Here is a 25642-nt window from a genome sequence, read left to right as displayed (position 1 = left end):
TTGAGCAGGAAGACCACTTGAACCTGCAAGTTCGAGGCCAGTTTAGATAACATTTCAAGGCCCCATCTCAAAATAACAACCAAAAAATCAAGGATGGCTCAGAACCTGCCTTTGGCAAGTACCTTAATATTTAAAATAATTTGAATTGTACATATTCAAATCACAACTTAACATTATTTTAAAAACTACCCATTCCTTTGTTCTCTCCACAAATCAGGGGAGGTAAACATCTGATCTTGCTTCTTTTGGAATTCTTGGTGTTCTCTAACTCTTTTTAGGAACTGTCAACTTGCTATGGTTCTTTTAAGCAACAGACTCAAAAAAGCTGTGGGCAGAAGAAAACTTAAGTATTTATGAAATATTTCAATTTGGGTTAACCAACAATTCAACATGGATATTAAAAATTATTATGGGAAATATCTGTTAGTTGAAAACTCTATAAAATACCACAGCTAGTTCCTAATGCAATTATAACAATGTAGAAGTCAAAAAACATTGCTGATAAATCCCACAAACTCTTTCAGCATAGCATATTTACATTCAGGCTTTCAGCAATGGCTTTTCTCAAGAGCTCCTCTTCTTCCTCCTCCTGGCTGTTCACCTCCCTAGCTTCCTGCTCACTCATTTTAAGAGCCAGAGCAAACTGCTCTTCTTCTGTCATCTCTGTAAGAGGATAGGGAAAAGAGAGAAAAGGATACCACAAACAATGAATTAGCCTGGAAACAAATAACAACAACAATAACAAAAACAGAATCCTTAACTTTTAAACTAAGGACACTAAAAGCCATTGAGTACAATTTTGTAATCTAATAAATGAAGAAAACCACAAAAGGTGAAGTGTTGGTCAAGATCATTAGCAACAGTTACAAGAACCCTGGGTAAGGTCCTAAAGATATTGTCTTTGCCTGTGTTGTTCATTATATCTTCAGCATCAGTGAGAATGGCACATGATAAATAATTAATAAATACCTGATGAATGAATAAATACCATACTGCTTTATGCCCAACATTTAACCAGAATAATTCTACTCTTCAGAACCCTCTGATATATCCAATAATGGAGAACATTCCTAGTAAAAATCAATTGTAGTACAATGAAGGAATGTTTGATTCCTAGTCTAGAGCATGAAACATACAAGATGAGCTAGAATATTTTTCAAAGCTGTGAGCAAGATATTCATCAAAACACTACAAAAGAACTTAGGAGCCAAACTTTAAAAAAAAAAAAAAGAAACCCTCACTGGCCAAATATGGAAGTGGAACATCAATAAACAAACACAATAGATATATGCTAAATATAATCAAAGAATTGAATAGGCATAATTTGGTTGGGGTAGGAAGAGGTGATTCTGATTTAGACAGTTCCCTAAGTTTATAAGTCAAGAGTTGAGGTCTAATTTAAAGAGCCATTGGCCCCACTGTTTCTATGAAAAGTCTTACACATCAAGATATTCAGTGGATCTTGCCTTCCAAAAATCAATTTTGTCACCTTAAGGATGATATCACTTCCATTCAGAATGCATGATCCAACCTGTAGTATTTACTGGTATCAAATAAATTTACCGTATTCCTTTATCATTCTTTCTGTGAATGCAGAATCAGAAATGTTGTCCCCTTTTACAATACTGATGCTGTTAATGTGTTTTCTTTTCCTTGATCTGTCTAGTTAGAGGCTTATGCATTTTATTGAACTTTTTATAGAACTTATTTTTAATTTTTTTCTCAGTTGTAGGCTATGTTTTATTTCATTGATTTTTTGCCATATTTCTTTCTTTTCACTAACTTTGGGTTATTTTACTCTCCATATTATCACATCTTAAAATGGGAAGCTTGGATCACTGGTTTTAAGCTTTTCTTCTTCATATAAAGCTATTAATTTCCTTGTAAATGTTGCTTTTGTTGTATTCCACAAATTTTGTATGTTTCCATTTTCATTAAGATCATTTCAAATTCAATTTGGGTATATTTTTTGTTTGGATCCAACTTTAGGGATTCCTTTATCTCTGTTAATTTTGTGTTATTTTTAAAATATGTTCAATATTTATATCATGACCTAGAACGACCCGACAATACCCTTCTGCTATTTAATTCTCCAGATGAGTTCACTTATATTTTTTAGCACCTATCTAAATTATAACAACATAATTATTATTAAGTAATCATTTACTTAATGACTTTAGTGACATAATATATATTCATTTAATATAACAAATGTAACATTCTGGTGCTAGATGTTGACAATGGTGGAAGCTTAATATGTGAAGGGGCAGGAGACATACAGGAATTCCCTAAACTTTCCACTTATTTTTGTTGTGAACTTAAAACTTCTCTAAAAAATAGTCTATTAATAAAAAAATTTTAAAGGTTACCTGGCTAGTTGTTACTCAATAAATATTACTCGTGTCTGTCATAAAAGTTATTTGCATTGTAGATTCAATTAAACCTTAAAATTCCTACATGCGTTTTAATAAAACTGAAAATAATTCTGAAATTCATATGGAAATACTAAAATTTATATGGAAATGCAAAAAATCTGGAATAGCCAAAGTATTTATTTATATTTATTTAATATAAATACTAATCTTTAGAAAGAATAAAGACAGAGAAATTACTCTGACATCAAAACTTGGTATACTTACTAATCAAGATAGTATAGCTGTGGCCTAAGTATCAAACAGATCACTGAAACAAAGTTGACAGGAAATACTCATACAAATAATTTTCTATAAAGGTTCCAAGGCTATCTCAAAGCACAAAGGAAAGTTTTTTCAATAAACATGGCAGAATAACTGGAAAAACTATGGAAAAAAATAAAACTGATGACTATTTTAAACCACATCTGAAAATTATTTTAGGTATATACCTAAACACAAAAGTAGAACCTCAAATTCATAAAAGAAAGTTTTGCAATCCCAGGGTGGGCAGAGATTTCTTAGACGAAATCCAAAAAATAGACACAGAAATTAAAATCTTCTGCTTAACAAAAGACACTACTGAAAAAAAAAATGAATAGGCAAGTCACAGAATTAGAGAAATTATTTGTAATACTACCATAAAAAACATTATAACTCACTAATAAAGACAAATGACCCAATTTTTAGAAAGAGGAATAGACACTTCACAAAGTAAAATATGCAACACAGTGCAAGGACACATAAAAAAAGTGCTCATTATTCATCAGGAAAATACAAATTAAACAAGAAAGAGAGATTGCTACATACATAACAGAACACATTAAAAAGTCTGACAACGGGGCTGAGGTTGTGGCTCAGTAGTAGCACACTCAGGTGGCATGTGTAGGCACTGGGTTTGATCTTCAGCACCACATAAAAATAAATAAATAAATAAAATGAAGGTATTGGCCAAAAAAAAAAAGACAACAACATCAAATGTTCTTAAGACTATAGAGCAACTGGAATGTTCATAGACTGCTTCAGGGAGTAGTCAGTTTGGAAAATTGGCAATTTGTTATAAAGTTAAAATACACCTACACTATGACCCAACAACAAAAAATATGTCCAAAAGATGATTTATACAAGACTGTTTGTATAAGTTTTATACATAATAGGAAAAAACTAGAAATACTGCAAACTTCTATCAATGGGATAACAGATTTTAGAAACTAGTTGGTTGGGGTTGTAGCTTAGTGGTAGAGCACCTGTGTAGCACATTCAGGGCACTGTACCACATTAAAAAAGTTTTTGTTTAAAAAAAAAAAAACTGGTAAAAGAGCATCCACACTGGGAAGTGGCCTGGTAGACGGTGTTGGAGCCCCAGGGAGATGAGGAAGGTATCCACACAGGTGAGGAGGTGGCAGAGGAGATGGAGAGTCAGTAGTATATGAAGGGACTAATGAAATAATAAATTAAGACTAACAGAAAACAGGTTTTTGTCTTCAGAGGAGTGACATATTTAGAAAGAATCACAAGTATTGGAATAAAAGAATCAATATAAACTCATTCTTTTAATATAAATATAAAAATAAATGTAGATATAAATATGGTTCTACATATATGTAGGTAGGTATATATGTATTTACATGTATCAATACCCTAGCTTTTTAAAAATTTTTTTTTAAAGAGAGAGAGAGAAAGAGACAAGAGAGATGAGAGAGAGAGAGAGAGAGAGAATTTTTTTTATTATTTATTTTTTAGTTTTCGGCAGACACAACATCTTTGTTTATATGTGGTGCTGAGGATCAAACCTGGGCCGCATGCATGCCAGGCGAGCACGCTACCGCTTGAGCCACATCCCCAGCCCCTATACCCTAGCTTTATATGCTAAGAAGGACCAGGAACAACAACATTCATACCAATGAGCTTTCTTAGAGCCAAATCTTGGCTTCCAGATATCATTTTTCAAAGGAATTAAGGCTCTGAAATGGCTGATTCCAAGGGTGAAGAAGGGAAGGCTCAAAATAAGTCTAGAACATCTTCTTGTACCAGAAAGCAGGATGAGTGTTCAAGAAAGATGGGTTAGGTCAAATGGGGACCATAAGCTGGCTTCATTCTAAATGGCCTCCATTGGCCAAATTGCGGACAGTTTAGCATTGTATAAGTTGGACCCTCCAAAAAACAGACACTGAGATGGAGTGAGATAGAATATACTGAGGTAAGGGTTGTAAGGACTGTAAAAGAGAAAAGAAATTGGAAGCAGAATTAGGCAGAAAATCTAGTATCCATAAAAGAAAAAAGGAAGTAAGAATAGGCAAGGAGAGCCTCAGCAATGCAGACCTGATATATAGCCAACTCAGCAGGGAGCTCCAGAGCAGACTGATCACTAGAATAATTTTATTTTGGAGAGAAATAGCCTGACCCTAGTTTGTGTGTCATGCTTAGTCACTGCCTACTGGCTGCCTGGTAAGAGCCTAGCCTCAGCTCTGAAGTTGAAGCAGATCCTAAACATGCTGAAACCGGAAGCTATCAACTAACTATACTCTTTGCAGCTGAACAGCAAGCTCCTTCTTGAAAGGAAATCCATATAGCATACTTCTATGGCTGCCACATGCATAAAAATAATGATAATAAGAGATTATAACCCACTGACTAAAATAAAGAAAAACATGAATCCAAAACAACTATAAATAAAAGAACTGAAAATTTTATAAGGAATGATTTATTTACCTAGATTCAAAATAACTCCTTACAAAGTACATATTAATTACAAAAAGGAAAACAGTAGCTCTATAGTGCAGAAATCTGATTAAACTACCTTAATCATGTAATCACAGTGAATACCATCAGTAAGACAAGTTGAAAGTATACACCACCTTACAAACTATAATAAAAAGCAAAACAGCAGCCAGGTGTGGAGCATATGCCCGTAATCCCAGCAACTCGGGAGGCTGAGGCAGGAGGATTGCAGGTTCAAGAACAGCCAGCCTTAGCAACTTAGCATGGCCCTAAGCAACTTAATGAGACATGGTCTCAAAATGAATAAAACCGGTTGGGGATCTGACTCAGTGGTTAAGTACTCTTGGATTCAATCCTGGTATTCCCCCACACACACTCCTCCTGGAGTAGGGGGAACAGCATCAGCTCTGTGAAATAACTACCAAAGACCATATCCTGAGTTTATAACAATATTTTACAAAAAACAATTAAGGAGCATCTTACAAGATAACTGGCCTATCATCTTAGAAAGAATCAAGCTCATAAAGGTCCAGACTGAAGGAGTAACATAAAAGAAAACATGTGACTGCTATGAAAGACAACTGGGAAAACTTAAACTGGGCTGATATTACATGGTAGTAATATATCAATGTTAAATTCATGATTTTCATGTTTTTATTATGAATATGTAGGGAAATATTCTTGTTTACATAAATACCCACTAAAATATATACAGAGAAAATAGAAAGACTATTATGCCTAAAGAAGTTCAACACACATACACACACAAAAAAACTACTTGCATGATTTCATTTGCATCAAGTTCACCAACAATAAACACACTAATTAATGATGGAAATCAGAAAGTGGTTGTCTCTGGAGATGTACAGGGCAGGAGGTAAGAAAATTATTAGAAAGGGAAAACAGAGAATTTTGGGAGGTGACAAATTTTCATATCCTTGATTTGAGTGATGCTTATAAGGGTATATATGACTGTCAAAACTAACTAAATAATACTTTTTAGGATTTGTATTTTTATATAAATTAAAATTTTTAAGGACAGTCAAAAACTAGTGCAAGAAAGACACAAAATTATTTTTCAATTCAAGGAATATTTCATTTCCTCTTACTTTACTATAAGAAGTAGAAATAATTATGTCTCACTGTTTTTTCCCTGTGTTTTTTCCTTTCTCATTCTACTTTATCTTGATCGGCCTGGATTGGTCTTTTTCTTTTTAGATCTCACAACTTATCAACATTCTAGCAGTAATGAACTTAAAACCAAATATCCCTGGAAAGACTCACTCATGTATTATAATGAGAACACTATTCCCAAACATTCTCCAGCCCAGGTATAACACATTGAAAGGCTGAGTAATATTAATCATATAAGTGTAAACAAAACTTAACACAGTTAGATGGTTTCTAATAAAATTTAAATAATGAGAAGAAAACATGACAATTTCTGATAGAAAACCCCACCAATAATTAGGTGGAAATAATAAAATATGTCTAAAACTAAAACAAATAAACAAATACTAACCTGAAAGAATATGAGCAAAGCAGCCTGGGAAAAGAAGTAAACTAGAAATTTTTCCCTGGCCTGGAGTTGAAGAGGAAAAGAGTCTGTACATTTCAGAGCAGAAGGACCAAAGTTTTGATCCCTAATGCCTTGAGGCAGGTTCAAGGGCCTGAACAAAAATGGCTATGTAGGGGCTGGGATTATGGCTCAGCGGTAGAGCGCTCGCCTAGCACGGAGAGACCCAGGATTTGATCCTCAGCACCACATAAAAATAAAGGCATTGTGTTGTGTCCATCTACACCTAAAAAATAAAATAAGTATTTAAAAAAAAAGAATGGCTATGTTGATATATCTGGGAGAAAGAACCAAGTCTCACAAGAAATCTCTCTATGGCAAGAATAAAGAGCAGACAGCTTTCAGATCCAAAGAGAACTTATGGATAGATCCCATGGATGTCTCAGAGATTGTCCGAGTTTTGACCAATGCCCCAAGGGGTCCCCCTCTGTTACCATGTTATAGCATAAGACTCTACAATTGTGACTCAAGCTAGGAGAAAGGGGACAGCCCTCTTAGGAATGAATGAGGTTAAATTTCTACCAGTCATATGAAATGTGGTATGGAACTGGAGATTAAATTTAAATTCTTGATAATTCTCCAACAAGTTAAACATACTTATATTATGACCTGGCAATTCCACTCCTGGATGTATACCAAAAAGAACTGAAAACAGATGTTCAAATAAAAACTTTTACATATATGTTCACAGTAGCACTATCCACAATAACCAAAAGGTAAGGATAAAAACAAATGTCTCAGACTGGGGTTGTAGCTTAGTGGTAGAGCCTTGCCTAACAGATGTGAGGCACTGGGTTTGATCCTCAGCACCACATAAAAATAAAATAAGGTATTATGTCCACCTACATTTAAAAAATAAATGTTTTTTTTTAAAAAAGAACTATTACAAGTTCAAGGCCAATATGGTTGATTTAGGAAGACCCTATCTCAAAATAAGTAAATAAATAATGAAGATGTGATTCATATTACAATATGAACTATAAAAAACTATTCAAAGTGAAAGTTAGGCACAAAATACCACATTTTTGTATGTTACATTTAGATGAAATTTCCAGAATAGGCAAATCCACAGTGACAGAAAGGAGTTGTGACTGGGAGAAGAGGAAATAGAAAGTGACTATTTAATGGACAGTTAACAAAAACAGTTTTATCAATTAGATTGTGCTGAAGTTGGAGAACACTGTGGATGTACTAAATATCATGAATAATATACTTTAAGGTTAAAATGGTAAGGCTTGTCTTATGTATATTTTATCAAATTTTAAAAACTTACTGATTAGAACAAATTTTAGAAATTAAAAAAAAACTTGCTATCATTCAAAAAAACAAAAGATAAATAACTAAGCAATCTATGGTGCACTCTTGTAATCCCAGTGACTCCAGAGGCTGAGGCAAGAAAATCTATAGTTCATGGTCAGCCTCGGCAACTTAGTTAGACCCTGTCTCAAAAAATTAAAAAAGCCCAGAGGTAAAGAGCCCCTGGGTTCAATCCCCAGTACCAAAAAATAAAATTAAAAAATAAAGAACTAGGACTGGGGTTGTGGCTTAGAAGTAGAGCGCTCGCCTAGCATGCGGGAGGCACTGGGTTTGATCCTCAGCATTACATAAAAAATAAATAAAGATATTATGACCACCTATAACTAAAAAATAAATATATATTTTAAAAAAAATACTAAAGAACTAAGCAATGAAAAAATCGATTATACAGCATAGGGAAAAAATAATGTAATGGGGAGAAATCAATCCTCTACTTATATATAAATCAAATAATATTACAGTGAAGATTATGGGACAAAATGTAATAAGCATTTTAACAAGGCACTAGCAAAAATATTTCTAACAAAAATCTATGTGAGTGAAGGGAAGGAAGAAAAACTGTAAGAATGTTAATTGCTTCATTTTTCTTATTGTCAATACTCATATTTTTCTTAACCAAAAAAGGAATTTAACAATCTATTGTTGGCAGGGCATAGTGGCTCACACCTGTAATTCCAGTGACTCAGGAGACTGAGGCAGGAGGATGGCAAGTTCAAACCCAGCCTCAGCAACTTAGTGAGGCCCTAAGCACACAGTGAGTCCCTGTCTCTAATAAAATATAAAAAAGGGCTGGGAGGGGACCTGGGGTTGTGGCTCAGCAATAGAGCACTCACCTAGCATGTGCAATCCATCCTCGGCACAGCATAAAAATAAATAAATAAAATAAAGGTACTGTGTGTTCGACTATGACTAAATTATATATATATATATATTATATATATATAATTTATATATATAAATAAATAAATAAAAGGTGAGGGTTTGGGGTGAGGCTCAGTGGTTAAGTGCGGCTGGGTTCAATACCTGGTACCAAAAAAAATTTAAAAAAGAATCTATTGTTTCATATGGAAAAAAATTATCTGTATTTTCAGCATATATGTGTCATTAATTCATTTTTTTCTCTATGAAATCAAACTCACAACTTTTGCATTGGATAAAATGCATAGATACTTGCTATTAAGGATGGCAGACTAAACATAAACATCTAATTTCATTCTCTGCCCCAAATTCCTAACATTTAAGAATTAAGGGAGGTCTTTTGTTTTGTTTTTGTCTCTTTTTTTCCCCAGAAAAACTAGTACTAATCCTTCTCAAACTTTTCAAAACATTGAAGAGGCAAGAAAACTTCTTAACTCATTCTATGAGGCCAGTTTTACCCTGATAGCAAAAGTCAGACAAGGTAAGGTGAAGTGGCACAAGCCTGGCCTGTAATCCTAGTGACTCAGGAGGCTAAGGCAGGAGGATCAAGATTTCAAAGCCAGCCTCAGCAACTTATCAAAGCCCTAAGCAACTCAGTGAGACTGTCTCTAAATAAAATAACAAAAAAGGGCTGGGAATGTGTCTTGGTGGTTAAGTGTCCCTGACTTGAATCCCTGGTACAAAAAAAAAAAAAAAAAAAAAAAAGACAAGATGGACACAAGATAAGCCAATATCCCTTATAAACATTAATGTAAAAATCCTCAACAAAATACCAGTAAACTAATTCAGCTACATAATAAAAGATTAAATACCATGACAAAGTGTGATTTATTCCTGAAATGAAAGTATAAGTCAAAATGTAAAAATTGACCAATGTAAGACACCACAATTAACTGAAAGGAAAAAAACAAAACACACAAGACAGAAAAGGGATCTAATATAATTCAACACCCTTTCATGATAAAAACACTCAACAACTAAAGAAGGAAACTACCTCAAAATAATGAAAGCTATATCTGAAAAATCACAGTGAATATAATAATGAAGAGGGAAAGATTATAAGGCTTTTTCTCCAAGACCAGGAACAAGGCAAGGATGCCTGCCTTTACCATTTCTATTTCAACATAATACTAAAGATTCCAGCCAGAGCAATTAGACCAGAAAAAGTAAAAGACATCAAAGCTGGAAAGGAAGGAATAAAATCATCTCTGTTCACAGATGCTATCTTATATGTAGATAACCCTAAAACTTCCACAAAAAAAAGTTAGAATTAATAACTGAATCCAGCAATGTAACAGGATACAAAATCAACACACAAAAATCACTTGTATTTCTATATACTAACAACAATCATAAAAAGAAATTACAAAAACAATTCCACATATAATAACATCAAAAAGAATAAAATACTTAGGAATTAACTAAGGAGGTAAAACTCTTGTTCAATGAAAACTACAAAACATTGTTAAAATAAATTAAAGGCAGCATTAATAAATGAAGATATGTCCCAAGTTCATGGATTAGAAACCTAATAATGTTAAGATGCCACTACTACCCAAATAATCTGCAGATTCAACACAATCACCCCTTAGCAGAAAACCAATTACACTTTTTAGAGAAGTAGAAAGACCCATTCTAAAATTCATATGCAATCTCGGGGGACTCTGAATAGCCAAAACAATCTTTAAAAAAAAGGACAAATCTAGAGGATTCAAACTTCTTGATTTTAAAAAATTACTACAAAGCTCCAGTCAAAACAGTGGGGGATCCTAGAATAAAAATAGGCATGTAGTCTAATGGAATAGAATAAAGAGCCCAGAAACAAACACTCATATACATGTCAAATAGTGCCAAAACCATTCAGTAGGGAAAGGTCAATTTTTTCAACAAATGATGATGGGAAAACCAAATAGTCATGTATCAAAGAATGAAGTTGAATTCTTACCTAAAAGTATATACAAAAATTAACTCAGGCTGGGATTGTGGCTCAGGAGTAGAGTACTTGCGTAGCACATTGAAGGTGCAGGGTTCGACACCCAGCACCACATAAACAAACTAAATAAAATAAAGGTATTGTATTAATCTACAACTAAAAAAATATTTTAAAAAAAATAACTCAAGAGTTGGGAATGTGGCTTAGTGGTTAATACCTACCTAGAGCATGCAAGACCCTGGATTCAGTCACCAGTACTACAAATAAATAAATAATTCAAATTGGACCAAAGACTTAAATTTAAGACCTAAAACTATAAAATTCAGAAGAAAACATGGACAAAGCATCACAACAATAGATTTAACACTATTTTCTTGAGTTGACACCAAAGGCACAGGCAACAACAACAAAAAAAAAATAGATAAAGTCTATTTTATGAAGGTTAAAAACTTTTGTACATCAATAGTGTAAGAAGACAAGTCATGCTGGGGACATAGCTTAAAACTGGAAGACTTAAAGAAGGATCCAGTCATTGTCCTGAATTACTCCATTTTATCACTCTGACCTGTTCTCTTTAAGATTATTTCTTCTTTGCAGCTTCCTACAGGCAATCATCTCATGATGGGAACAGAAACTGCCTGGTTCAATCCCTTATGCTAGGAGGATGCCAGCAGGGAGCCAATAGGACCCTGCAACACCAGACCTGCCACCAAACTGACCAAGACTATTATGCTTATGCATACCTCTTGTCCCCCTGCATTAGTCTCTCTCCTATATAATCCTGAAGCTGTTACCAGACCAGGGAGACAGTTTTCCAGACCAGCTATCTTCTTAGACTGGCCAACTGACATAAACTCCTTTTATTTCCCACTTTTCTCTATTAACTGAACTCTAAAGGAAGTGAGTAGACCCTGGTCACAGACTCCAATAGTATGCTGACAATACCTAAGGCCCTGAGTTGAATCCCCAATACAACAATAAAAAGGTGACCCACAGAATGGGAGAAAATATTTGCAAATCATACATCTGATAGGGATTAAAATCCAGAATATATAAGTGACTCCAAAAAACTCAACCATCAAAACAACAACAAAAAAAAATGGTCAAAGAACTTGTATAATGGCCAATAAGTACATGGAAAGATGTTTAACATCACTAATCATTAGGGAAATGTAAAACCAAACTACAATAAGATACCACTTTATATCCATTAGTATGGCTACTACCAAAACAAAAAGAAAAAAAGCATTGACAAAGATGTGGAGAAATTAGAACCTTTATATACTGCTGGTGGAAATGTAAATATGGTACAGCCATTATATAAAAGTATGATAGTTCCTTAAAAAAAATTAAATAGAGTTACCATGTGATCCAGCAATTCTACTTCTGGTTATATACCTAAAAGAAATGAAAGCAGGGTCTCAAAAAGATATTTGTACACACATGTTCATAGCAGGTGTTGATTGGTTGGTGAAAATGTAACCAGAGGCTCACAAGAACTTAATCCTATATTTGCCAAGGGTGCAATGATTCGTTTTTGCTAATCTAGTGCTACCTGTGATTTTTTTTCTATAAAACTACTTCGAAAACAAGAATCAAATGTGTTCTTTTTCCTCAAGTAAATATTTTATAACACTTTTGTAGAGATGAATGTGAAAGGTGATTAATATAAAAACGTAGTGATAAATACACAAAACTATGTAAATAAGGCAAGAACAATATTTCTATTGTCAGAAGAACAACCCTAAGGAAAAAATAAAACTGAGCAGGCAGTGGCTTATACTTAGACTTCAACTTCTTGAGATTTCACATGTGAAAGATTTAGAGAAAGTCTATGGAAAAGGCATGAGAGTCTTCTGGGAAACATAGGGCTCACCATATAATGTAAGCATCAGGCCGTGTTACAGTGTAAAGAACTTTTCATCTGGCAGGAATGAGACTGGGGAAGGTGGCTTGTGTATTTCTTGTTTTTAAGATCACTATGACCTATGCCTAGCTTTTACAAATAGGATAAAACAGAATCTTCTATGGGGATACCTAAATGTCTTTAGAAATGTGTAACCTTCAGTTCTTAAACTTTGTTATTATTTACAATTTCCTCCTTATCATTTTCTTTCTTTTTTTTTTTTTTTTTTGGCACCAGGGATTGAACTCTGCGGCACCTCAGCCACTGAGTCACATCCCCAGCCCTATATTGTATTTTTACTAAACACAGGGTCTCATTGAGTTGCTTGTCACCACACATTTTTGCTGAGGCTGGCTTTGAACTTGAGATCCTTCTGCCCCAACCTCCCAGCCACTGGGATTGCAGGCATATACCACCATACCCCCAGCTCTCCTTATCATTTTCTCTTTTTTTTTTTTCCCCTAGAATTCTGGGGTAGTAGGGACAGAGAGTTGTTGTTTAGTGTAGAATTTCAGTTTTATAAGATGAAAAGTTAAACAGAAGGAAAATAGTGATGCTTGCACAAAACCATGTATGTATTTAGTATCACTAACTATATAACTAGAATGATAAATTTTGTATATTTAAACACAATTTAAAAATTAGAGCTGGACATCATGGCACTCACCTGTAATCCTAGCTACTCAAGAAGTTGCAGGAAGATTACAAGGTTGAGGCCAGCCTGAACAACTTTTAGTAAGACTCTATCTCAAGTTTTTTAAAAAGTTTTAAAATGGGCTATAGATACAGCTCTGTGGTAGAGAGCCTGCCTACTGTGAAATCCTAGGTTCAATTTCCCATACCACAATGAAGAAGGAGGGACTGGCAATTTAAAACTGTTCCCTAATGGCAATTTAAAAATATTCCATGGCCAGGGTTGTAGCTCAATGGTAGAATGCTTTCCTAGCATGCGTGAGGCACCGGGTTCGATCCCCAGCACGACATAAAAAAAAAAATAAGCCAATAAAATAAAGGCACTGTGTCCATCTACAACTAAAAATACACATTTTTAAAATAAATACAATAAAAATATTCCATAATGTGTTTATGCCATAATATATTGTACCCACTACTCTACTATAATACAATCAGGTTGTTTTCTATATCTAGTCATTTTTAAAATGCTACAAATGGGCTGTGGTTGTAGCTGGTAAAATGCTTGCCTCACACATGTTCCATCCTCAGAAACACATAAAAATAAATAAATAAAATAAAGGTATGTGTCCATCTACAACTTTAAAAAAATGCTACAATATTTTTTTTTAAATCTTCAAAGATCATTCATTAAGATAAAATGCTCTACACCACCCTCCCTCATACACACAGTGATAGTTATGTGCGCGCGCGCGTACACACACACACACACACACACACACACACAAAGTTCTTAAACCTTAAGCAATTAAGAAAAAAGAAACTACCAGATATCAAAGAAAACCCTCTAATGTGAAGGACTAAAATTTGAAAAAATAAGTTGAAGGAAAAAATAGCTTCAATAATTATTAATATCCTCAGGCAAATAAGACATTATTATATCTATGAGACAAGTTTAGGATATCATTAATGGGGGGAAAAACATCAGGAAACAATAAGGAACTGTTAAAATTAAAACTAGAAGTAGAATTTTAAAAACCACTGTATGTATTGAAAGATAAAAATTTAGGATATATACTGTGTTTCATAACTGAACATATAGCCAACAGCACTCTAACTCATGTCTGAATGAAGTTTTTACTTAACACACCTTTTCTCCATAAAGTACATCACAGTTTCTTGCACTTTAGGAACATTTGACAGCATTACACTTAAGGATTATTTCAAATAGTGAAATCATCAAGAAAAAACATGAAAATACAAAAACTGTGGCACTAAATAGACTGCAAAAAGAACACATTGATAGTCTTAAGAACTAAAACAGAGGGTACAGCATCACTCTGCTCAGCCTCACCTGGGGAATGTGAACATCAGACAACTCAAAAAATCTTTGCTTAAGCATGTTCCCTAATGATTACAAGAACCAAAAGTACTAATTTTAGGTTTCTAAATAAATTTTAGCAAATAGGCAAATTTGCAAATGTTGAATTACAAATAATAAGGATCAACTGTACATATAAACCTATCTTTATGAAATTACTACATCCAAACTTTCTATCTATATCTATGTATACATGTCAGAAATAATCACCTAACTAATGTCTATTAAGTTATTTCTAAGGTAATGGATTTTGCATGGTATTCTTTTTTACTTTCTTCTTTGTGCTATATTAATTTATTGGTAATGGGTACTAGGGATGAACTCAGGACATCATGCAGGCTTCTACCACTGAACTACATCTCTGGCCCTTTTTTAACTTTAGTTTGAGACAGGGTTTCACTAAGTTGTTCAGGTTGGCCTCAAACTTGCAATCTTCCTTGCCTCAGCCTCCCAAGCAGCTGGGATTACAGACGTGTGTCACCATGTCCAGTCTTTTTTTTTTTTTTAATATTTATTATTTAGTTATCGGCGGGTACAACATCTTTTTTTTGTATGTGGTGCTGAGGATCGAACCCGGGCCGCACGCATGCCAGGTGAGCGCGCTGACGCTTGAGCCACATCCCCAGCCCAACCATGTCCAGTCTTAATAAATTTTTTTAAATTGAAGCTATATCATTTTTATTAAGAATAAATATTATATCAATATTATTTTTTCTGTAACATGTTCATCTCAGAGCTTTAAAAAAGTTCAATAGTTCTTTCTTTTTTATGTAGGAAAATACACATTTATAAGCTAGTATTCAAAGATATGATATCATTAGTCATAAGAGTAAACTATAGAATAATGAGAATATAACCACTGACTCTGAAAAACATTATTTTGCTATATTAGGCTCCTAAAAGAAAAACTGACATTAATGAATCCTTATTGTCAAAAATGTCATTATTTGATTAACATTATTTTTGCACAGTTGTACTTATTTTGAATCTAGGTTTATCAACCCTAACACTATTGACATTTTGGGAAAGACAATTTTTTGTGTGTGGAGACTACCTTTGTATTGTGGGATGGCTAGTATAATGCCTGGCTTCTTCCCACTAGAGGCCAGTAGCACACCATCCCTCTAAGTTGTGGCAACCAAAAATATCTCTAGATTGCCACATTTCAAGTGGGGGGGCAAAACAGTGAATACAACTGTTTTAAATAAGTTACTTAAATCCAGATGGATTATAATAGACTCTTTTAAAAATTCTACTTGAGGGCAGGGGTTATGGCTCAGTGGTAGAGCGCTCGCCTAGCATGTGTGAGGTCCTGGGTTCGATGCTCAACACCACATATAAATAAATAAAATAAAGATATTGTGCCCAGCTAAAAAATAAATATTTTTTAAAAATTCTACTTGAATTAAACATCTCAGATATAGGATCCAATGAATAAACCAGCTCTGACTGTAATTGAGTATCAATGAGGGGACATAAAATTCAGACCGGCAACCAAAATATGTAAGTATAAACCCTACTGTTTCAGTTAAGTTTGCATCACTGTAACCAAAATACCTGACAAAAACAATTTAGAGGAGGGAAAACTTATTTGATGATAACAGTTTCATTGGTCTCAAATTCAAAATAAAAAATAAAAGTTCAGTGGTAAAGAGGTCCTGGTTGTTAAATCCTCAGTAGAAAATATATATATGTATAAAAAAAATACACACACACACACACACACACATATGAATATATTCATAGCCACATTAGTCACAATAACCCAAAAGTAGAAACAACACCAATATCCATCAAATCATGAAAGGATAAACAAAATGTGGTATAGAAATGTAATGAAATATTATTTGGCAATGAGGGAATGAAATACTGACACATACTAAAACATGGATGAAACTGAAAACATTATGCTAGGTGAAAAAAATCAATTACAAAAGACCTCATATGATTCCATTTATATGCAAGGTCTAGAATAGCAAATTCATAAACAAATAATCTATAGGAAGTAGACTGGAATTGTCTAGGGATAGGAAAGATGAAGGGTTTGGTATGACTGGCAAGGATACAGGTTTCTTTCTTGGAAGATAAAATTCTAGAACAGCAGCATAACACTGTTAATATACTTCAAAACACTGTATGCTTTAAATGGGTGAATTATATATGAATTATATCTCAATAAAGGAGTTAACCCAAAAGAGAGAAATGAAGACATTTTCAGACAAAAAGAATTTTTTTGCTAACAGGACTATACTACAGTAAGTGTGCAAGGAAGCTCTTGTGGCAGAAAGACTATGACACAGGAAAGAAACCTAGATGTAAATAAGGAAATAAACAGTTCTTAAAAGGGCATAAATAAATGGGGCTAGGGTCATAGCTCAATGGTAGAGCACTTGCCTTGCATGCATGAGGCCCTGGGTTAGATCGTCGGCACCACATAAAAATAAATAAATAAATAAATAAAATTTGTATCCATCTACAACTAAAAAAAAAAAATTTTTTAAAAAGGGCATAAATAAAGCAAAGTATAGAATTTCTAATTGTTTATTTTCATTGTTATAAAAGACAATCAACTATCAAAAGTAAAACAGTATCAACAGCTTATATGCTTATAAAAGGAAAATGTATAGCATAACAAAGGGGGATAGAAAGGAATTGGGTATATTCTATTGAAAAGTCTTTATACTACATGTGAAGATATATAACGTTTTTTAAAGGTGACTAAGTAAATACATGTGCTATAAACCCTAGGGCAACCACTTAATATTTTTTAAAAGATATAAATAATTAGCCAATAGCAGTGATGGCACATGCCTATAATCCCAGTGGCTTGAGAGGCTGAGGGAGGAGGATTCAAAGTTCAAAGCCAGCCTCAGCGATGGTGAGACACTAAGCAACTCAGTGAGACTCTGTCTTCTAAATAAAATACAAAATAGGGCCGGAGATGTGGCTCAGTGGTCAAGTGCCTCTTAGTTCAATCCCCAGTACCACCCAAAAAAATCAGCCAACAGCAGAAATAAAATGAAATCAAAATAATATTCAGCAAGTACAAAAGTAGGCAGAAAAAAAAGTGAAACAAAAAAACAATATAAATAAACATCTTTCAAAAGGGTAAATTTTAATCCAACCACATCAATGTAATTATATTAAATGTAAATGGCCTAAACTCAAAAAACAAAAGAGATTATTTCACTGTATAAAAGAAAAACAACATAATCTAATTAAATAAAAGATAAAACATACTTTGACTGTAAAGATATAAATTTTACCAAGCAGATAACTACCAACAGTATACTAATGGTGACAAAACCTAAACCATCAACTACTAAATAATGCCTAACTGTTGGGGGATAAGTGGAGAAACTTTGGATGGGGCAAAGTGGGGGGAGGGTACAAGGGATAAGATGGTGGAATGAGATGGACATCATTACCCTAGGTATATGTATGATTGCACAATGGTGTGAAAAATTCTGCTCCCATTGTGTACAATGAATCAAAGAGCTTTCTACTGTCAAGTATAATTGATAAGAACTAATAAAAAATAAAGTAACTAATGAGGCTAGGGTATAGCTCAGTTGGTAGAGTGCTTGCCTCACTTGTACAAGGTCCTGGGTTCAATCTCCAGCAACACACACACACACACACACACACACAAAGTAACTATTGGCTGGGCACAGTGGCACAGGCCTGTAATTCCAGTGGCTCGGGAGGCTGAGGCAAAAGGATCCAAAGTTCAAAAACAGCCTCAGCAATGGCAAGGCATTAAGAACTCTGTGAGACCCTGTCTCTAAATAAAATACAAAACAGGGCTGGGGATATGGCTCAGTGGTTGAGTGCCCCTAAGTTCAATCCCTGGTACCACCCCCCACAAAAAAGTAACTATTACTAATAATTCTCAAGACTGAAAATAACTTGAGTACATTAAATAGATCTAACTATAAAGATGAATGTATTTAGAGATAAGGAAATGATTAAATGATTTCATAACTGAGTGACATTCAAACTTCCAACTAACCGTTCTAATGGAAAAAAATAGCAACAGGTACCATTAATTATTTGAGGGTTACTACTAACTGAATCTCTAAATAAGTGTTACTATTTAGATAATAACTAAATTGATGAAGAAACTGGAAAACTGAAAGTAGTGACTTGCCTAATATCTACATAGTAAGAAATAAATCAAGGATTTAAACCCACATGGGCCTAGCCCTGAACATCACATTTTTTATTTCAGCATTCTCCCTCTAACAAGATAATTGCATAAATTATAGATAATTGTATAAGCAATTTCTAAAATTAATAAATCCAGATTAAATAGGAAGCATAAGTATCCTTTTTTAAACAATTCTCTTTTCCTAATGAAAACAACGAGGAAAAAAAAAATAAAACTAGTACCAATTCAACCCCAAAATGAAAACATACGTGCAATTTTTCTTTTGGCCAAACACTTTGCTCTATTTGACTGTTTTATCTTCGTTTTCTGCAATCCATTCTCCTCCTTTGGTTCCTGTTGCAAAACAAGAAATATGATCAGGGTGGCTAAAATTAAAAGTAGAAATTTCTGTCTCCTGTACATCTCTTCATGGCTAAAAAAGGACTCTGAAGAATCAGTGACTGTTAAAAATGTGCATATAAGACATCAGAAGAAGTTTCTTTTGCAGTACAAAAAGGGAAACACATAATATCTGGAACCAATAAAACCATAAAAATAAAAATGTATAATATGGTGACATTATTATCTATCACATACATAGTTAGGTAAAGATCAACCAATTTCCAAAATTACCAGTAGGCATCTACCCAAGATCAGAGAAACTTAATTCAAAGCTTAAAAACTAATAATAATGTTTAAATTCACTTCATACTAATTTATTTTAAATCACTCTTTAGCTACTGGGTAAGTAAAACAAAAGAAAAGAAGGTAAATAAATTCTGTAGAACTAAAACAGAACCAAATACACCTACTTCACTCCACCTAGCAGTTAACCAAGAGACACTGAGGACCAAAAAATGAAAGACAAATAATAATGAGCCAAGAAAAATCAGCTTAAAAAAATATAGACAAAGATGATTGTGTGTGTGTGTGTGTGTTTTTTCCATATATGTAAAATTGGGATCTCTGAAGACGAAAACAAACAATAGAACAAACTAATACTAAAACTATAATCGAATAAATCGTTTCAAGGAAATGGAGGGCAGAGGAGTAAGACCAGGAATCTACACTTTGAAAGTACACACCATTCTCTTGGAAAGTTGACCTTGAATAATCAATTCCCAGACATGTACTGGGTAAATCCTAAAGATAAAGAAAAAAGACAAAAAGATATAATCACCGAACTGAGGTTGTGGCTCAGCGGTAGAGCACTTGTCTGGCATGTGTGAGGCCCTGGATTTAAATCTCAGCACCACATACAAATAAATAAGATAAAGGTCCATCGCAACTAAAGAAAAAATCATTCTTAAAAAAAGGAAATGAACATACCTAGTGTAGTACGCAACAATACAAAAAAGGGAATTATTTTAAAGAAACACAAGAAATATTTTTAAACAAGGAATTTTGTCCATGTTTTTACTGGTGCATTATAATTGCACATAAAGGTGGGATTTGTTGTTACATGCATACAATATAACAATATGATTTGGCCAATATCACTTCCCTGCATTTCCTAAACAAAGGATTTTGTACCTAGCCAAAAACTCTTTCAGTTATCAAGACTGGAAAAAACAACATCAAACATGCAAGAACTTGGGAAATGCTATCTTCATAAGTTCTTCTTGACAAACCTAACAAAGAATGAGCATCATTCAATCAAAAAATGATTACAGAAGCACTAGCAAAAGAATCAACAATAAATATATTTAATTTTAGATATAAGACTAAAACAAAAGTAGGGATAAAATATAAGAAAATATGTAAATATCCTTTAATAATGTAGAAATTATACAATTAATTAATGAAAGATAGAAACAGAAAATAAAATAAGTGCACTGACTACTGAATAGTCCATAAGTGTAAATCAAAGAACACCATTTAAAACTGACAAACCATGTAAACATTAAAAGATTAAATAAGAAAAAAGAGGCCAGGCATGGCAGCACACACCTGTAACCCAGAGACTTGGGAGGCAGAGACAAGAGGTTTGTAAGTTCCAACTTAGCCTCAGCAACTTAGTGAGACCCTGTCTTAAAATAAAAACTAAAAATGGGTAGGGACACAGCTCAGGAAACCAAAGAACAGGATAAGACAGAGGACAGAAGACAGGTGACAGGAGAAAGGGGAAGGAAAAAGAAGGAAGAAGGGAAGGAGAAAGGGAGAGACAAGGGAATAAGGGCTAGGAGTACACCTCAGTGACAAAGCTCTAGCACGTGTGTGGTCCTGGGTTTAATTCCCACACTGCAAAAAAAAAAAAAAAAAAAGGGAATAACAGGAATTATGAAAGTCATATTATAAAAATGTTAGAATAAAAAATATATACTTTCCTAAATAACAAAAGATATGCCAAAAAATAGCCAAAAAACCCCACAAAGAATATAGAAAAAGAAATACAGTAAATATAACAGACTCTAACAAGATGCAACTCAAGATTATATACAAGAGATTCAGCAGTGATAAACTGATCCAAAATGTCTGACATGAAAAGGTCTAGAAGATAAGGGTAAATCGTCTAAATTTGAATCACTCCACATACCCTCCAGAAAAATCACAAGACCTACAAAGACCACAGACAATATCAAACATCAAATTATGCAAGAAAGAAATGCAGGTTAAAAAGAAAGAAAAAAATGCAGGTAACAAATTTCATCAGCACTCCCACCACTACTGCAAATCTGTGGGTACAAAGAACAGATAAAAAAGACTTAAAAGAGAGTCCATGAATAATAATTACAATAGAGTAAAGAACCATAGACAAAATCAACTTTTTTAAAAGATGTAAAAGCCAGTCATGGTAGCATATGCACATAATCCCAGCTAAGAGTGGCAGAGGCAGAAGGATTCCTAGTTTGAAGCCAGTTTGGGCAACACAGTAAGACCCTGCCTCAAAAAAACAAAAACAAAAAAAATCACCCTTAATGGGCTGGGGTTGTGGCTCAGAGGTACAGCGCTCGCCTAACATGCAAGAGGCACTGGGTTCGATCCTCAGCACCTCATAAATATAAAATAAATATATAGTGTCCATCTTTAATTAAAAAATAAATTTCAAAAAATCACCCTTAAAATTAAAAAAGTCCAGGGCTGGGGTTGTAGCTCCATGTTAGAGCACTTGCCTTGCATGCATGAGGCCCTGGGTTCGATCCTCAATACCACATAAAAATAAATAAGTAAAAATAAAGATATTGTGTCCATCTACAACTAAAAAAAAAAAATATTTAAAAACAATTAAAAAGTCTTAGCTTGGCATGGTGGCAATGCCGTAATCCCAAAGACTCCAGAGGTTGAAGCAGGAGGATCCCAAGATCAAGGCCAGCCTGAGCAACTTGGCAAGGCCCTAAGCAACTTGATGGGACCCTCTCTCAAAATAAAAAATAACTAAAAAAAGGGCTGAAGATATGGCTCAGTAGTTAAGTGCCCCTGTGTTCAATCATTGGTACCAAAAATACAATAAAATTTTAGAAAGCGCAAAATTAAGATCAAACATTGAACACAGGTTCAACATTTGGTACTTCATACCAACAGCTACATTAAAAGTCCAGGGCTGGGGATATGGCTCAAGTAGTAGCACGCTTGCCTGGCATGCATGAGGCACTGGGTTTGATTCTCAGCACCACATAAAATAAATACATAAATAAAGATATTGTGTCCACCTAAATATTATTATTTCTCTTATTCTTCCTTCAGATTCACTGAAGGAAGAATAAGAGAAATAAAGACAAATGATCCTGAAGGAGAGGGGGAAAAAAACACACACACACAAATGAGTTAATCTCTCCCCCAATATCACACCTATATCAACACCATCATTCATGAAAGAAACTGACTTCACTGAAGTAAAGAAAAGGAAACTCTCTATTTCATCTATCCATTAACTGATAAGAATAAATTCTAAACTATGAGACAAAACATAATGCAAATCAAAAATTTTCAGGTTATCAACATTCTCCCCTAAATACCAACCCAGAAAATATGCATACATGTTAAGAAGACATTCCAAACAGAATTCAAAGAAACTTTTGAAGATTAAGAAAAAACTATACCCAGGTATGTTGGTGCATGCCTATATTTCCAGCTACTTAGAAAGTTAAGGCAGGAGGATTGCAAGATCAAGGGGAGCCTGGAAAACTTAGCACGACCACATCTCAAAAAATAAAATAAAAAAGACTCAGGGTACAGCTCAGTGACACAGCACTTGCTTTGCATATCCAAGGCCTTGGATTTAATCCTTAGCACTGCCAAAATAGAAAATCAGAAATTTAAAAACCAGAAGTGTAGCTCAATGGTAGAGCACTTTGCCCAGAAATTCAAAATCTAAGATAAAAAACAGACAAAAGAGGAACAAATGAAAGTTGATCAAACTTTGAAAACAGATAAAACCACCTCAAAAACAAAAAATAAGTTACTGGGTTCCCAAGAAGTTAGGTTTAAGTAAAATCTAATAAGATATATTTAAAAAGTATAAGAAAATAAAAAAATTAAAAGTAATAACTTCCAGGATATATTATTCAGAGAAAAGGACAAAATATAAATAGGAAATATACTATATTTCACATAAAGAAGGGAAATTAAAGATACGTACATAGCTTATTTTTGTGTTAAAGTATCAGTGGAGAAATAAAAACAAACTAGTAAAGCTGGTCAACAATGACAGTGAGAGTTGTATGTAAGAATACTCATATAAGTACATAGCAAAATAAAGGATACATATAATCCAGCATGGTAGCACACACCTGTAATCCCACCTACTTGAGAGTCTAAGGCAAGAGGATCACAACATTCAGGCCAGTCTGGGGAACCCTGTCTCAAAATTCAAAAGGGTTGAGGCTGTATGTAGCTATTGGTAGAGTGCCTAGCACTCTATCTCAAAAAGGGGAGGAGATAAACACACACATCTACATCTATATATATACATACAATAGTTCCTTGAGTTATTTTGAGGTTTTGGTTTTTGTGGTGTTGTTTTTGAGGGATATTTTGTTTAGGTTTTGGTACCAGGTATCAAACCTCTACCTCTGTACTACATCCTCAGCCCTTTTTTAAATTTTATATTGAGAAAGGATCTCACTAAGTTGCAAAAACAAAAAAGATTGCTAAGCAGTACTGAGAAGGAGCAACACTGAGGGGTCTCTTAAAGTTTGTGATCTTAAATAAATGTGATCACAGTGGCACAGTTACATGTTTTGTTTTTTCCTTGCCACATTCAGCAAAAAGGGGCACTTAATAGGTGGAGGGATAGGTTTAAACAAGGTAGGGTTTTGCCAGGAAATATAATACAAAGAGGTTGAGAGAATATTCAAGATATTCAAGGGAACTGTTAATATAAAAATTGTGCTATCTATATTAGATAAGGAGGAAAAGTGGGGACATCAAATGGTAGAAGAAAATGAAAAGGTGACAAAGTCAGCTGATTAGACATCTTACTAGGGCTAAAGGATTACTGGAGTTAGGGTATTATAAGGAGTAAGTTGGAAAAGATAGGTGACACTGATTACACAATGAACATCTGAAACTGAGATATGGAAAATAGCATGTTTATTATTATGACAGGCTCAATAAGGATTCCTTATCAGAACCAGGGAACACAGAAAATGAAGTGACTGTTTCCTTAATTTTGACAAGGAGAGTCGATAGCTGGTACAGCTCTACATGCAGAAGACAGTTAAAAACATGCAGTGAGCCAGGTGCAGTGGCACACACCTGTAATCCCAGCAGCTCAGGAGGCTGAGGCAGGAGAATCCAAAGTTCAAAGCCAGCCTCAGCAATAGCAAGGCACTAAGCAAGACCCTATCTCTTAAGAAAATACAAAACAGGTCTGGGGTATGGTTCAATGATAGAGGGCCCGAGTTCAATCCCTAGTACAAAAACAAAAACAAACAAAAAAACCCATACAGTTGATGCCTTAGGGCATTAGATTTACTTCTTTTTCAGAATCCCACTTGAGAAAGGCTGAGGTGCTATGACCTATTAGGATAGATACCCAAGAGGTCAAGGAACTGAGAGGCCAGAGCATCAGAAGGGTCATATCTTGACTTGAACCAACAAAAACCGCAGCTTTGTATGATTCAGCCTAATATGTAAACAGTGAAATCATCAAGAATGATGGCAAAGAGTAGTAAAGAGAAAGATGGTAAGTGATACTTACAGTTTTCAATGAACTGAGAAGTGTTAGAGGTGGGGAATGGTCAGGAAGATTGCAGATTACTGCTTCAGGCTGAGGTAGGAGGAATAACACTATGATTTGTGCTGCAAAGTAGGTTTTTCCAGTATTCTAGAAGCAATAGGGAAGGACAAGGGCTGGGGATGTGGCTCAAGCGGTAGCTTGCTTGCCTGGCATGTGCGGGGCACTGAGTTCGATCCTCAGCACCACATAAAAATAAAAAAAAAAATAAAGATGTTGTGTCCACTAAATACTAAAAATAAATATTAAAAAATCCCCTCTCTCTCTCCCTCCCTCCCCCCCCCTTTAAAAAAAATAGTGAAGCACAAGAAGAATGTGTATTCTACCTCCAGGTCCACTACTACTATGGTATATGGAAGAAGTAACAGCCAATAGTTGAGAAGGTGCAAGGAGAACCAGGACAGCTATCTTTCAGTGAGAACAAAAAGATGAGAAAACTTTCACCAAGGAGGTTGAGAACAGTGAATTTTCTGATCACTAACAAATTCCAAGGGAACAGAGTTATTTCAAGGGTAGAG

At 34.3% G+C, this 25642-nt stretch overlaps 1 protein-coding gene across 3 annotated transcripts in view; it reads right to left on the bottom strand.

Annotated features, from left to right (window-relative positions):
- Uimc1 (ubiquitin interaction motif containing 1) overlaps positions 1 to 25642 on the bottom strand; it is a 122875-nt gene that overhangs the window by 56970 nt on the left and 40263 nt on the right. For all 3 annotated transcript variants that reach the window (XM_077797080.1, XM_077797086.1, XM_077797083.1), the window contains exons 3-4: positions 19216 to 19300; positions 539 to 663 (exon numbers count right to left, since the gene is read on the bottom strand). In XM_077797080.1, the coding sequence (XP_077653206.1) occupies positions 539 to 663; positions 19216 to 19300 (210 nt within the window). The remainder of the gene's footprint in view (positions 1 to 538; positions 664 to 19215; positions 19301 to 25642) is intronic.

Source organism: Urocitellus parryii, chromosome 1, assembly GCF_045843805.1.
Source record: "Urocitellus parryii isolate mUroPar1 chromosome 1, mUroPar1.hap1, whole genome shotgun sequence".
Lineage (NCBI taxonomy): Eukaryota > Metazoa > Chordata > Mammalia > Rodentia > Sciuridae > Urocitellus > Urocitellus parryii.
Note: the sequence above shows the minus strand (reverse complement) of the source record. Positions and strands in the feature narration are given on the sequence as shown.